The sequence below is a fragment of the Theropithecus gelada genome, chromosome X, assembly GCF_003255815.1.
Source record: "Theropithecus gelada isolate Dixy chromosome X, Tgel_1.0, whole genome shotgun sequence".
Lineage (NCBI taxonomy): Eukaryota > Metazoa > Chordata > Mammalia > Primates > Cercopithecidae > Theropithecus > Theropithecus gelada.
Window position 1 is genome coordinate 90,613,923 of NC_037689.1, and position 15,638 is coordinate 90,629,560.

General features: G+C 43.0%; 1 protein-coding gene across 13 annotated transcripts in view; it reads left to right on the forward strand.

Moving 5' to 3' along the window:
• ARHGEF9 (Cdc42 guanine nucleotide exchange factor 9) overlaps positions 1-15,638 on the forward strand; it is a 156,890-nt gene that overhangs the window by 24,821 nt on the left and 116,431 nt on the right. For 3 of the 13 annotated variants that reach the window (XM_025372879.1, XM_025372884.1, XM_025372887.1), the window contains exon 1: positions 8,368-9,210. The exons of 4 other annotated variants lie outside the window; for them this stretch is intronic. In XM_025372879.1, coding sequence (XP_025228664.1) covers positions 9,202-9,210 — 9 coding nt within the window. In that variant the 5' untranslated portion in view covers positions 8,368-9,201. 6 more of the 13 variants (XM_025372888.1, XM_025372889.1, XM_025372880.1 and 3 more) reach the window with 5 other exon arrangements.

Sequence of the window (15,638 nt, forward strand, 5' to 3'; positions counted from 1 at the left end):
TGTCTCAGGGATAGCAGAGGCAGAAGAAGTTAAGGAGGTGGAATGGGAGGCAGGAGAGGCAGGCACACTTTGTATTAACTTTTATTGAAAAAAGTCCCGGTATAAGTGGACCTGTGCAATTCAAACCTGTGTTGTTCAAGGGTCAACTGTATTCTGCATCTTGCTTTTTCAACATTGTATATCTTCAAAATCTCTCCCTATCAGTCCACAGAGAGCTTCAGCAGTCTTAGGTAGGCCCTCATGAATTTCTACAGTCCCCCATCTATTTATGTGTCCTGCACACTTCTCTTCTTTACCAATCTTTGGGGATGTCCAGCCCTTTCTTAACATTTTCCTAGGAGTTTAATTGCTAGACTATCTTGGCCTTCTACAGAAAATACAGTCCCTCAAAGTGAATTCCTTAGTCTCCCTCCGATACATAATCTAGCCTCTTACAAAATCCCCAGCTATACTCACCCCGTCTCATGTTTTGCAATTTCAACATATTACCATATCCTGACTACCTACCTGCCCACCTACCTGCTTATCTATGTGATTCTTGTTGAGTAGCTCTTATAAGCAAAGCTCCATGCTTAATTTGATGATGGGTGATTAGGGGCATTGGTCCCTAATGGTTTGCAGTTCAAATAAAAATTGTAAACAAATACACCTGGACACGGAGGTCAGAGGGGTTTAGCTGACTGAATGAGTTATGAGGCTCAGGAGTTGAATTATCCAGGAGATTAGGCTCTACAACTAAACACTGGGTTCTGATACTGAGAGAAATGTTCACTCCCCACCACAGTCTTGAACTGATGCATGATTGACTTTAGCTGCCCCAGAAAGATCCTGAGCTTGACAGGAAACCATTGTACTTCCTCTAAAGGGGCTTTTAGACCTTTGCTGCTCTTTTCCAACCAGTTCTCTCTCTACCCTAAGTACAGCCAGATGGTCTGGCCTACTAGTTTGCTTGAAATAGAACTGAAAGAGGCCTAAAATAAATATGAAATAGGCCCAAAATAGATTCATGCGAAGGAACAGAAGGAAACTGCTGTTTCCTGGGTATTTACTCAGGTATTTATTCAGTCATTAGCCACAGGAGGGTGGTATAGGCAGTTTTTCTTGAGGGAAAGGCTTCTGGGTGGTGGTGTAGGGTGGCAACTATGTCATCAGAGAACAGAAAACCAAAGAGATCTTGAAATTCTCAACCTGTAATCTTTATAGTACCTTTTAGAGGAGTACTTACTAATGAAGGCCCTTGGAGGTGGGAGAAGGGTGAAGACTGGCATTCGCAGGCTGCAGCAGAGAATACTTTCCATAACAAGACTTCCTTTACATTTTACACTGTGAGTCCTCAGGGCTATGCCTTGCTCTTCACTCACTTATTCATTCATTAATTTAGTTATTCAGTCATTAAAAATATATTTATTGAGTGCTAAGCACTATTTTAGGTGCTGAGGATACAGATATGAACAAAGCAATCTGCTTTCATGGAGCTTACATTTTATAAAGGGAGACAATAAATCAATAGACAATAACAATATATAATATTTTAGGTAGTGATAAGGGCCATGAGAGAAAAGCAGCATAAGGGGGTAGAGAGTGATGTGGTGTAATCTTAGAGAGGGTTGTGAGGGAAATATTCTTTGAGGAGGTGAAAGAGCTAAACAAATTTAAAAAATTAAAAAGCCTTTGGGCAGAGTCAAATTGTTAATCCTATGTTTGATTTTCCCCCTAAAATTCTACCCTCCACCACACAATTTTATGCAACCCAATTATTCAACTTAAGCTAATCACCCATGGTCATTTGTACAGGTTACCATCTGAAACCAAGTGTATGCCTGCTACACCTTTGGCAAGGCTGTTGAAGACTTAAAACTACCAATGCTTTTTAAAATCTACCACTAAAAATAAGTCAGCCGTTTGAGCTTTTGGAAAGATAAGAGACTTGTTTGAGGTCACACAGCTACCAAGAAGCAGAGACTGGACTTACATATGAGTTTTAACTTCTTATCCACTGCTCTTCTCAACTCGCACGAACTTTCCAAGGCATTGTGGGGACACATCAGCACGCCTGAGCATAAGTCATTTTATGTAAATGTGAGGACAGGTAATTTTTCCTAAGGGTGCATTAACAGGACGACCAGTGTTCAAAATAAGGGAGGTGATAGTCCCTATCTACTGCTCATTGTCATTCCCACCTGGATATGTGTTCTGAGTGATTAGATACACTGAAGAGCAATGAGCCTGGGGAGGGGATTGCAAACCATGTCACAAATGGAAGAGCTTAAAGAAATGGTAATATATCTCTTTATGGAAAACATGTGTGTGTGTATGTATGTGTGCATGCACGTGCATGCAGAGAGGTTGCTTAGGAGAAATTAGGGTTTGAACCCACAATATATGTCTTCTGCTTTCTATTGCTTAGAAGGACTCAGTATTTTTTTTTTTTCCCGTGGCCCAGAGGGTAGCACTCTAACAAATGGGCAGAAGTCATAAAAGAGTGAATTTCAGGTAAAAATGAATAATGGCCTTGGATACTTCAGAATGAGTTTCCTATTACTGAAAAGACTCCAGCAGCTGCTTGACAAAACTTACAAGAGATAATTGAAGAAAAGGGTGGCTTTGGAAAGAGATCTCAATTCAAATCCTGCTACTGCTTCATCAAACTTGTATGGTTATGGGCAAATGATGTAAGCACTCTCAGGTATAGTTTTAAAATTTTAAAATAATAACAATTTCTTCTTCTTAAACTTCTAGGGATAATTAAGTAAAATAATATGTTAAAAGACCTAGCACCATGTGTGCCCAAAGTAGGTGTTTCCTTCTCCTCCTCTCCCTCACATTTCATATACTGTAGAGAGGATACCTACACAGGGAGGTTGGGAGGAGATGATCTTTTTCCCTTTTGAACATAAAATTATTTATTTTTTCTGTAATCATCAACAACTTTATTCATTACGTGATTGTGCTTGGGATACTTACTGTATGACATTGAAATTATGTGCATCATTGATTAGCTCTCCCACTAAACTGTAAAATCCCTGAGATCCACTCTGTATCCCTTAGCTGTCAGAATAAGGGCTTATTGAATTGAACTGATTTTGGAGGAGTAGTGATTTCTGTGCTGAATAATTGAACTAAACAGGAGTTTTTGTCCTTAGGGGGCAGCCTGTCTTAAATAGAGATGATATCCATGAACGTACAAGAGCATCTAGTCGTATCAGTAGCTAAGACAATAAACAGACAGGATTCAATATCTGTAGACTGTAGCAAGCATGAGGGACTATAAGAAAGATAGGGTAGGGGTTGTATGGGAAATAAGTGAGCACCAGTGGGGATCGGGACAAAAAAATGGAACTTTGCCTGGGAGTGCTTCCTGGCAGAAGTGGGTCTTTGGGAACTATTCAAAACATGAGAAGCAAAGGACAACTAGGAATTGTGTTTTTTTTCCCCGATAGAAGGAAAAGATTTGAGAACTAGGGATCTTGGGTTTGGGAGGTAGGCCACTGGGGCCCAGATCAGGACACTGAAACACTTTATTCCTGTGACCTAGAAGACATCATGTCAGATGTTATTGAAAGATGGGACATGTGTCACCTATTGACATTTATATAGAATAGTGTTTAATAGCAGACTCTAGAGCTAGACAATTTGAGTTTACATCTGCGCTCCATATCTTACTAGCCATGTGACCTTAGGCAAATTATTTAACTTCATTCTGCCTCAGTTTCCTCATCTACAAAATAAGGACAATAATAGTACCTACCTCATAGAGTTGTTGTGAGGATTAAAAGAGTTTATGTATGTACAGGACTTCAAACAGTGCCTGGCACAGAGTAAGCAGTTTGTAAGTGTTAACTATCATTATCATAATCTGTTGAACTGCCTTTCAGACCCGAGAACTAGTGTGAATTTGAGGGCATTATTATTCCAGACCCTCTCATGCAGTGATTAGCTCCTCAGCCCTGGCTGTGGTAAAAGTAGTGACATCTGGCTCAAAGAGATAGAATAACTTTCTGCCATCTGAGATTGTCCCAAAGATGAACGGGCTGTCTTGGGAGGGAGCAACTGCCCCATTATTGTAGGTGTTGGAGCGAGACTGGATAACTACTTAGCGAGGATGTTGCAGAAGGGATGGCAGGATGGAACCGGAGTTGTGCTAGACCAAGATATTATCTAATTCCTTGAGACTTGTCAGCAAGAAGGGATATATCTGGGAGGGGGTATTGCTACTCCAAATGTAGAGGACTCGTCTATTAAAAAAAAATTGTGAGCAAAGTTGAATGTTCATATAACTCAGAAAGCTACCCACACATGGACAGGGCTGGTATCAAATGCCATGTTCCAGGGTCTGAAATCTCCCAAAAGTACTTTTGAGACTTAAGATACAAGGGCTTTGGTTCCCACTCTGCCAGCAATTAGCTGTGTAATCTTGGACAAGTTGCATCCCTTCTCTGTGAACCTGGAATATAAGGGCTTAGATTTTTCTCTGTGGTTCCATCAGGTCTTGCCTTCTGTGGTTGGAAGATATGAGTCTTTGAGTGGAGACCAGTGGATGAAGGAGACATTCATGCATCCAACAGATGTTTGTTATGAAGCACCTAAGTGTACAGCACTGTGCTGGGCACAAAGGGAGAAAGCAGTGAACAAGACAGTCATGGTCTCTGCCCTCCTAGCTTCACAGTCCAGTAAAGGATACAGACAAGAAAAAAATACAATACAGTTTAATAAATGTTGCAAGAGGGTTAAACATAGGATCCTATGGGAGAGGACTATCATTCAGAATATTTTTGAGGAAGACAACATTAGAGAAAGCCTTCTGGAGGTGGTGGCACCTCAGCTGAGCTTTGATATGGGGAGCTGGAGAAATAAAGCAGCAGTTTATATAGGTCCTGAGGCAAGAGAATCTCATGAGTTATGAGAACTACCATAGGTTCTATGTAGCTAGAGAATAGAGAATGAGAGGGCACTGGTAAGAGCTGAGGATACAGAGGCCAAAGGACATCAGATTGGCAGGACATTTTATGCCACACTACAGAATTTGCCTTAAATGCGCAGAGGAGCTATTGAAGGCCTTTGAACAGAGGCGTTATATAAGTCAGATTTCAGCTGCAAAAATAAACCACTGTAGTTCTTTTCAGCAGAAGGGGTTTTAATATAGAAAATAAAGTGCTTACAAAATTGGTGGGAGGGCTGGAGGGGCAAGCTTTAGGCTATGCCTCCAAGAGCAATGTCAGGGTAGCTGCTCTCTCTCTCTGACAAGCAGGAAGATGAGGCGTCAGGGGCTCTAGGAGCATGCTGCCTTGTCTGCAATTTAGGAATGAGGAAGCTGCCACAGCCCTAACCATCTGTTGGCTAGAGTATCACTATGCCTACCAGATCCTCAGTAACAAAAAAAAAAGTCCCATTCTCTGGCTCTCGGAATGCACAAAGCCAGTGGCTAGACACTGGAACCTATGGTAACACACACAAAAATCCCCAACACTTTCACCATTGTGCTTTCCAACAGAAGCAACAGAGACATGACTTATGCCTTACCAACCACCTCCTTCTGAATATTGTGCATGTGCATATGATTGGCATCACTATGTCATATCCAGAACGCTGGCTGCAAAGGAATCTTGGAAATGCCAGTTTATTGTTGTTGCAGTTTTTTGGTTTTTAGCTTTTCAGCAATATAGGAAGGCAGGCTAGAAGGAGTGGATCCTTAAAAACCAATCCAGAGTATCTGCCACAAGATTGAGAAGAGCAAAACTGCTTTTGAGGAAAGAATTGGGGCGGAAGAGTAGAGGCTTAATTGGGGAGGGAGAGCAGCACAAGAGAACAGGTAATGAATTATGATGGATCAGAGATGATGAGGAACTGATTAAAAGTAGTGACAGCAGAGAGAGAGAGAAAGGGACAAATGAGAGAGATTAAGGAGGAAGAGAATCAACAGGACTAAAAGACTAGTTGGCCATCAGTGAGGTGAGGGAGAGGAAAAACTTGTAGATATTTTCTTGGTTTCTGGCTAGTTCAGTGTGTGACTGCCATTCCCAAGAGACAAAGGACTCAGGGCAAGAAGGAAATCGGCAAGAGTGGGAGGAGATGACTTCAATTTGGGACTTTTTAAGTTTGATATGCTTGTGAGATATTAAGGAGGAGATATCCAGAAAGCAGTAGGACCTTCATTTTTGGGGTCCAGGAGAGCTACCTTGGAGTCATCAGCAGCTCTCTGCTTATGTGCAAGCAAGGTCCTATGTCTGTTTTGTTTCCCAGTGGTGTTGTAATTTTGTTGAAAGGAGGTGCATCAATGTGCAATGTAGATGGTAGTTCAAGCCTTAGAAGTAGATGAGCCCATTTAGTGCAAATGCAGAATGAAAAGAAAAGGGGACTGTGATCAGAAGAGCTCTGAGAAATCATGGCATTAATGACTGGATGAAGAAGAACCCATGCAGGAAGTGAAGACAGCATAAACATACAGGTCACGTGGATGGTGTTCCCAAGGAAAAGGAGCATTTCAGGATTGTGGAAGGCATCAGTGGAGTCAAATGCGAGAAAAGTTAGGAAAGGTAAAGATTGAAACTTGGCCATGAGATTTAGTAACACTTTTTTTTTTTTTTTTTCTATTCACAAGAGGATTCAGTTTTCTATAGGATAATGAGGGTAAAGCCAGGATGCAGTGGGTTGAGGGATCAAAAGATAGTGAGGAAATAGAGACAGGATAAGACTGAGCTTTCAAAGACGAGTAGACAGATTGTAGTGGCTTATATTATGGTACTGTCCTGATCACCAGTATCTGTCTCAACATAATCTAGAAGAGTAGTTTTCAAACTGTTTTGAGTATTACTTGCTATAAGAAATACATTTCACATCACAGGCCAGTACATTTATATTTGTATATAACTGAAACGAAAGCATCATGAAACAGTATTTACCCTAACTATATGAATATTTTCTATAAATGGAATAATACAAAAGCCTTTTGCTCACCTCTTTCACTTAGCATGTTTTCAAAGCTCATCTATGTTGTAGCATGTATCAGTATTTCATTTCCTTTTTATGGTTAAATAATACTTCATTGTATGGCTATACCACATTTTGTTTACCCATTCATCAGTTGTTGGACATTTGAATTATTTCCATCTTCTGGCTGTCGTGAATAATGCTGTTATTAGCATTCATGTATAAGTTTTTGTGTGGACGTGTTTTCATTTTTCTTAGGTATATACCTACTGTTCAGTCATATAATCCTCTAATATAAGAGCAAAAAGGCTCTGAGAGATCTCCTGTGTAAGGGAGTCCTTGGTTTGAAGGCCCAGGGAACCACTGAAATTGTTTTTTTCTGAGGTGAGGGTTCTGAGGTTTAACTGAATCCTCAGATAAGTCTAAGTCCTCATTGACAACAGGGAGACAGAAGACAGACCCCTGAGAGGAAAAGGGAATTGCCCAAAAGTCATACAGCAAGCTTGAGGTAAGGCTGAGAGTAAATTTGAAACCTTCTGGTCTCCACTCCATGGCTTATCCCCGCTTAGCTCCAGATACCAGGTCACAGAGCAGGGTAATGATTACAAGCAGATTGCAAGTTCTATAGAGGATTTTCCATGGCAAATGTTTAACCCTATGCTGGCTTCCCTTCATAGTACCCAGAATGCTGGAAAAGTGCAAGCTAACTGTCCTAGTCTGAAGAAACAATAATTAAGACAGGAAATCTGACCAGGTAAGGGCAGTGGTATCAGGGAAAGCCAAATAGAATTGGATTTTGGAAATTCTGTCGTGTGTCCCTGTGATTATGTCCACAACACTGGTTTGTTAGCTTTTTATAGCTAATTGTGAGTTGCCTGTAAATTCTTAGGCAGTGGCCAAAGGCACCTTTGCTTCCTCCTTGGCCCAGGCTCAAAGTGGCTGCTAGGTACATGCCTTCTCCACAGCTACCTATCCTTTTCCCCCCCAATTCCTTCTTTTTTTTTTTTCCCCATCCTTTTTTCTGCCTTTCCCCACAATTCTCTTTCTTCATTATCTTCCCTCTCTTCTCCTTCCTCCTCGTGTTTTCTTCTTTTTCTCCCTCTTCACGTGATCTCCTTCCTTTGCATCCTATTGGGTCCCTTCCCTCCCTCTTTCCCAGTTCTTTTCCTCCCCCATCTCCTTATATACCCCCTCTATCCGCCCCCAAGAAACTCCCCACCCCCAAACCAAAATTGGTGCCTGGTGACTCTCGCCGATCTGGAGAGAGCGAGCTTGCTTGGGAGCCTTGAGCCCTCTGATTGGCGGTCGCGGCTAGCACGCCAGCGCAAGTCCCGCCCCTGGGCAGCGAACGTGCTACTGCGGCACCTGTTATTGGTCGGCGGGTATGTCAGTGGCTCTGGCCGCGCCTCACGCAAGCGCCCGCAGTCGCTCGGTGAATAAAAACGCAGCCTACGGGCTGAGCGGGGGATGGGGAGAGAAGAGGGATAGGGCCAGCAAGGCAGGGATCGAAGGAGTGTCTGGCAGCCGGGAGCCCAGCGAAGAGAGCGAGCAAGCTTAGGAAAGCGAGCGAACTAAAGGGAGTAGGGGAGACTGAGACTGACCGGTAGCCAGGCAGGCGGACGGACGCACGCCCGGACAGACTGAGCAGGCGCCGGAGAACCACTCACAGGTTCCCCCCGCCTTTCCCTTTGAAAGCTAGGATTTTGCCTTTCCCGTGGCGCCCGAGAGAGAATGCTGGACTCTGCCGACTTCAGCGCAAGCTAAGATTTCTCAGCTAGGGACGAAAGATCAGCCCAATCCTGAGAAGGGGGAAACCAAGCACCCCATCCCCATCCCCCTCCCCTCCCCCCGACTAAACTCGGGCGCCAAACCCAGCCCTTCCCTAACCATCCTACTTCCTCCTCTCCTTTCTAGCATGGTGGCTGTATGGACAGTCTGACAGAACAGAGACTGACATCTCCCAATCTGCCGGCCCCCCACCTGGAACACTACAGTGTTCTGCATTGCACCATGACCCTGGATGTGCAAACTGTAGTCGTTTTTGCCGTGATTGTAGTCCTCCTGCTTGTCAATGTCATACTCATGTTTTTCCTGGGAACGCGCTGAATGGAGTCCAGCCACCTGAGCTGTCGCGAACTCTCGCTTTGATTTCATCCCGAGAGCCACCGAGAAAAAAAAAATCACAGACAGACAGGGAAAGAGAGAGAAAGAACAAGCTTTCTTACTCAGGGGGGAAAACGTTTTGAGCTTCAACATGGCCTCGCTGTGATATGTATGACGTTGGTATATTATCTCTCCCTAAATCTTTTGTCGTGTCTTGTCTTTTAAGAATGCCCGTGCCTTCTTAAAGTTGCCTATTGCTTGAGTGAAATTGTTGATGAAGAAATGCTTTTTATTTAAGTGTGCATGGGTGTGTGCATTTTTAATCTATGTGGCGTTCATGGAGCAAGCTCTGCGTCCTTAAACAGTGGCTTTGCAGTCTGTGGTGTCTTCTCAACTCATTTCCTTGAAGACTACCTTTAAACTCCATCAGGGAATTTTAGTCAAAATTTTTCTCTTGCCATCAGGAGTGCATTTGGGTTTGTTTGAGGGGAAAAGCGTTTGTGGAAGATCATGATGAATATTTGCAATCGTGGGAAAGACAGTCTTTGCACTGGATATTTAGAGAGAAAATAATCGATGCAAGGAATGGATTTAGGGAAAATGATTCTTTAGTCTCTAATGAGCAGCAAGAATTTGGGAAGTGACACGGGTCTGTTGTGCTGGCAGTTGGTGACTGTGTCCTTTGAATCTCAATTTGCTCTCCAGGGTTCAATTTTGAAAGAAGCCACATTTAAAACACTTCTTGAACCTTAAAGCTTTAAGATATTTAAAATGTTAGTGTCTTTGGAATCATGAAATAGTATGTAAAAGCATTCTCTGATTTTTTTGAACTGGCAAGAGAGGACTTTGACAGGAGCTATTTGGGCTCCCTTTCCCAAAGATTGTAGCCCTGGATTTGAGTTTGGGGATTTTGTCTGTCTCATCAAACACACACACACACACACGAACCCAGCTCTTTATTCACCTTGGAAATAATAGTATTTGGATATGGCTCCTTTGGGGTAATCTCGTTTGCAATGATGTTCTTGAACTACATTTTAAATATAACTTGATAAGGTTGATGAGAAAGTGGTGATGTTATTGTTTGCTCCCTTGTTTGTTACTTTAAGATCAGAGGTCTCTGTAATTGAAACAGTCCCATAACAAACTGAAAGTCTGTAATGTGCTAAATTAAGAGTTACCAAATTTTGGTGCTAAATTTGATCACCAAAAACCAAAAATGTCTAGATGGAAAGGGATGAGAGCATGGAAAACATGAGCTGGAAGCGACATTTCAGTTTGAGATATGACTGCTTGTCTGTATCAGATGGTAGTAGTGGTTTCTGTTATTATTGCGATTGCTATTATTTTTATATTTCTGTTTCCTCTGAGAAAGCTCTTGGCAGAGCCAGGAAAAAAAATGTCTGCGATGCTAGTCTGTATAACACTTGTTTTTTTGCGTTTTTTTTTTTTTTTTTTTTCTCCCCTGTTAATGTAGGCAGGCCTTCCCCATTCCATTGCTTACCTGGCTTGAAATAATGCCATTTATGGCTCATGTATTATAGCAGTGAATCAGGGCACATACACATCTACACACATGCTCCCCCTCCACCATGTGGGTGGCTGTTCATGTCTGATGTGCAAATCTGCTGTCATTATGCTGTCAAGTTCCATGTCCGGTTTTTCAGTCTCTTTGGAAATGATTCTGAAAGGAGAGGGGCTGTGAAGGGGGCCTTTGAAATTGTCTTGGCCACAGGACCCAGAAAGTATTATTTAATGGCGTCAGAGGGGGTTTGGGGCCTCAAAGCATGCTATCCTTGACTTGGTGTGGGTGAGAAGCTGAGGTTTTTATGAGATTAGTACCATGGTGTAAACATGATCTGGGAAGTTTGCTGGCATTGATTCTTATTAATTACTCTGTGGTCCGTTTGTGGAGACCCCCTGGATGGAACTGAGAACCTATTTCTTTGCAAAGATAATTTAGTGAGTTTTCTTTTTTTTTTTTCCCTTAGCTTCAGTGTATTATTTGAAGTAAGCTTATATCTTGTCTGGGCACTTTGTTTTGATACAGTGTTGGAGAGTGGGGAATGGCTCTTTGCTGGGCAGCTGCAGACCTGGTTTTTGTTTTGTTTTGTTTTTTGTTTTTTCCATTCAGCAGCTGTTTGACCTTGGGCACTTTTTTTCCTCCTCGGTGGGTTTGAGATTCCCAGTAACATTGGCATTTTTGGATGCTTCCACTAGGTGACCTCCAAGTTCTTGCATTTTATGATTTTATGACCCCTAGACACTTGAAGTCAGTGGGGGTGGGGGGAGATGAACTGGAAAGACAAGTGAAAAGGAAAACAAAATGTTAATCAAAGGGTGATGGGAGGAGGGGAAGGATATCTGGTAGTAGAGCCTGGATAACAAGTTTAAGCTAAGGGATTTTTTTGCCTAGTTATTTGGGAAGGAAACTGGGACAACAATAAGGGAACGCTTTTTGACTTTTTTCCCCCCAAGGGGAGCAGGGGTCTCTGAGACTAGTCGTTGATCTCGGTTTATGACTTAAGTAGTGTCATGAAATACCTTATCCTCTGTGAGCCTGACAGACCTTTGGCAGAAAGCCTCTGGGAATGTATGTGTGTAGGGTGTGTGGCAGTATGTTCATGGTGGGGTGTGTGGGGGAGCACACTCCTGAGTGTGGATGCGGGGTGTGGTGGTAGGAATGAGGAAAGACGGTATTGAGTTCCACAGTTCTGAATGGCCTCCTTGTGCTAGGACCTATAAGGATTTCACAAATGCTAGGATGGATGGGTATCACCCATGCCAGTCCTCTTTTCACCACCTAAAACCCCTCAGGCTAAGGAGGTGTCTTGAATGAGCCCTTCCATTAGTAATTTAGCTGTTGAAATGGGTTAGCGCTTTTAAAATTGTCTCCAGGCAAATAAAGGGATGTTGCTAGCCAGATGGCAGGCCACCATCTAGCAACCAGAAGGGAATTTGAGAGTGGAGAACAAAAGGTAGCAGTGTGACTTTTTACTTGTGTGAATCCTAAAGGTTTGGCATTTCTCCTTCAGACTTGTGAGGACATTTTTCTCTAGCAAAAAAAGAGTGGGAGAAAATGAGAAATGCAGCCCAGAGAAGTGGAACCCTATGCATTTTGACTTGTCTTCTTTTTTCCTTCCTCCTCTGCCTTCTCTCTTAATCTTTCTCCTTCTCCCTTTCTTCCCACCCCTGACACCACCTCCTCCTCCCACCTCCCCACTGTAAATGGGTGAGAAGTAAAAAAGACAAGAGGACTTTTCCTCTCTGATTTGTCCCAACTTTTCCCAATAATGCTCCTCCATTCCATTCCCTCCTCTCTGGCCCCTTTGAGTAGAGGATAAGCTTTTGCTATGTAGGAGGGACAAAATCCCAGCTTAGGGATTTTGGCTCCCGGATCCTCATCAAAGAATTAAAGAAAATGCCCTCTACTAGTATCCTAGCAACCCCTGTATCACTGAGTACCCACTGGGCTCCAGAGCCCACCCTTTAAAGGCCCAGGCACCAGTGACTCTAGAGAAAGAGGGCTAGAGCCTAGCGGGACTTGGAGAGATGCTTTTGGGGAGGGAACAAAGAAAGAACAGAATCCCCATTTCCCGCAAATGCCTCGGAAACATGTCCACAGCAGACATATACAGCCTAGCCTCATCCAGCTATGAGATTGTTTATTAGAAAACTCCTGGGTTCAAATTCCTTTCTAGTCAGTCCCATCTCCTTAAGATTAACTGTGCCATTTCACTGCCTAGCTTTAGTGCCAGAAGCTCTGCAGGCCCTGAAAAAACAAATTTTTTCACCCTGACTTTTGGCTGCATCAGGGAGGGGGTGAAGTGATATCTTGGTGGGAACAAACTGAACAGCATTCTTCCATTGAGACAGCCTCCATCTGTCAGAACCTGCAGTGTGCTTGTGCAGTGTGCCCCAATTTTGTCTGTGGCTTGGGGAATCCTGATCAGCCTAGCTTTATAGAATTTGGGAATTTTTCTTTCTGTGGTTTTGGTGTAGTAGTTTCTGACGGGGGAGGCTGGACAAGTTGAAAGAGCAAGTTTGATAATGGAGCTGGTGAACAGGGCTTGGACCCTGGCTCAGAGACTCTCACCCACCGGTGTGTGTGTGTGTGTGTGTGTGTATGATTCAGCTACTAGGGAGCTGAAAGATTCCAACAAGGCTGTAGGTGAGGTGCTCTTCTGCCCTTGAGGTGAGGCCCAGATTGAGAGCAGCCAGAGGTCACAGTCTGGTGGTTTGAGGGATGGTAACAAAGCATGTCTTCCTCTTTAACCTTTGTCTGCCATCTCAGCCTCTGGTCCCTTGGCCTGCAGAGTGCTTGCTCTGGGCAGGGATGTAAGAATTGAGCCTTTTCTCCCAAAATAACTGCCTCCTCAGAAGACCTCCTACAAGGCATCTGGATCTAGCTCCAGTGGCTTTGCCCCAAGAAATGGAATGGAGGAGGGGAATCTTGGACTCTCTAGCTCTTATTTCCAGCTCTGCAACTTGTTCTAGGCCAACCAAGTCTCTGGCTTTCCAAGAATCCTTGATGAAAGTTTAGCTTCTCCAGTATCTGCCCAGAGTGTCTCCTTCTGTCTTAGGTGGATCTAGCTCTGTAGAGTATTTAGTTTATTGTACTTTGCTCTAGCACCAAAGTACAAAGAGGAAAAACTAGAAGGGGAAGAACCTAGAGGGGAGAGAAGCCTCAGGAAGCAGTCCAGTAATGACAATACTAATAACTCCTTATCAGCGCATGGGCCTATAGAGTTTACGCAGGAATTTCACACCCTTTCTAACTGGAGCATCACATCAGCCTTGTGAAGTGGGTAGAGATGATTGTTATTCCCAGTTTTACAGATGAGGAAAGTAAGGGTCAGCAAGATTGTTGGGATGGGAGTGGGTCTGCCTTTCAAACAGAGAGGAGAGTCAGAGTTGGTCATTCCTAGGTAGTGTGATGTTGAATGTGGGGAGGGAGGGCCTGACGCAATGGTTCACGCCTGTAATCCCAGCACTTTGGGAGGCTGACGCGGGTGGATCACCTGAGGTGAGGATTTCGAGACCAGCCTGGCCAACATGGTGAAACCCTGTCTCTACTAAAAATACAAAAATTAGCCGGGTGTGGTGGCACGCGCCTGTAGTCCCAGCCACTCGGGAAGCTGAGGCAGGAGAATGGCTTGAACCCAGGAGGTGGAGGATGCAGTGAGCCAAGATTGTGCCACTGCACTCCAGCCTGAGTGACAGAGTGAGACTCCATCACAAAAAAAGAAAGGAAAGAAGGAAGAAAGGAGGGAGGGAGGGAGGGAAAGGAAGGAAAAGGGAAAGGGAAAGGGAAGGAAGCAGGGAGGGAGATTTGGGAGTCATCCCTGAAGTCATACTAGCTTCCTCAGCTACTCACGTTTTTAATGCTTTTTAATAACTTTCATTTGTATAGCACTTTTGCTCAGAATTTTCATTCAATAAAATGCCTTTTTTGTCTTGAATATACATTAATGAGTTCTATTTAGTTTTATGAAAACTCACTATTTGGGATCTTCAAGGTGAAAGGCCAGTGTGAATTGCTGAAGTCTAAAATACAGAATGTTTTGAAGGAACTGTAGTTTTCATACAATTGTTCTTCTCTTTGAAGCACACTTATTTTTCTATATTTCTTTAAAAATGTGCTGCCCAGAACTGTTCATGCTACTCTAGGTGCCACCTGACTGAGATCAAGTGCAAAAGAACTTTGTTTTGTCTGTGAAATGTCTAATAATGCAGCCTTCTACTGATTCTCAACCCTCACTGAACATTCAGATCACTTGGGAAGCATTTTTTTAAATACCCATGCCAGGCCCCCTATCTGAGAGATTCTGATTTAATTTTCATGGACTAGATCCCAGGGAGCTTTATTTATTTATTTTTTAATTTAAAATTCCCCAAGGTGATTCAAATGTACAGCCAGGGTTAAGACTCAGCCTTTGAGCATGTAGGTCCAAACCGTTTCCTGTCTAGTCCAGTCCTCTACTCTCTTGTGAAGTTGGCCACTTTAGGGTTTTTTGAACCAAATTTGCTACATTTTGTCTTAATATGTTGGTCCATTATTCTAGCTTTCTGTGGATTTTAAACTTTTTTCTTCATGCTGTGCTACAAATTAGCAGTCCCTTCTAGCACTGCATCAGTTAAACTCTATTTTGTTTGGTTGGACTATTGTTCTAGCCTTTGGGAGGTTTTTATTTTTTTTCTTCATGTCACACAACAGGTTAGCAGCCTCTTCTAGCATTGCATTATTTGAACACTGAATAAATGTCATTTGAATTGTTGATTCAAAGAAATGTTTACTATGATATGATTAATGCTAGCTCTTCTGTCACCTCACCAGAACCCCTCTTGGAGTTGGGACATGTTAATTTTTGTATGTATCTGGTCAACCAGTGCAGACTGCACCTGGCTGTGCTAGCATTTATCCTACCAGGGTGTTAATGTGAATAATATAGCATGATAGATTTGTTGTATGCTTTGTGGGCATCAAGATATGCTAGGTTCTTAGCAAGCGTCTGCCAAACTGATAGCCCCATCAGAAAAGGGAGTATAAGTTACTTGGCCTCTTACTCATGGTAAATCTGGTTGTGGGCTCCAGAGCTTCTTGTTTT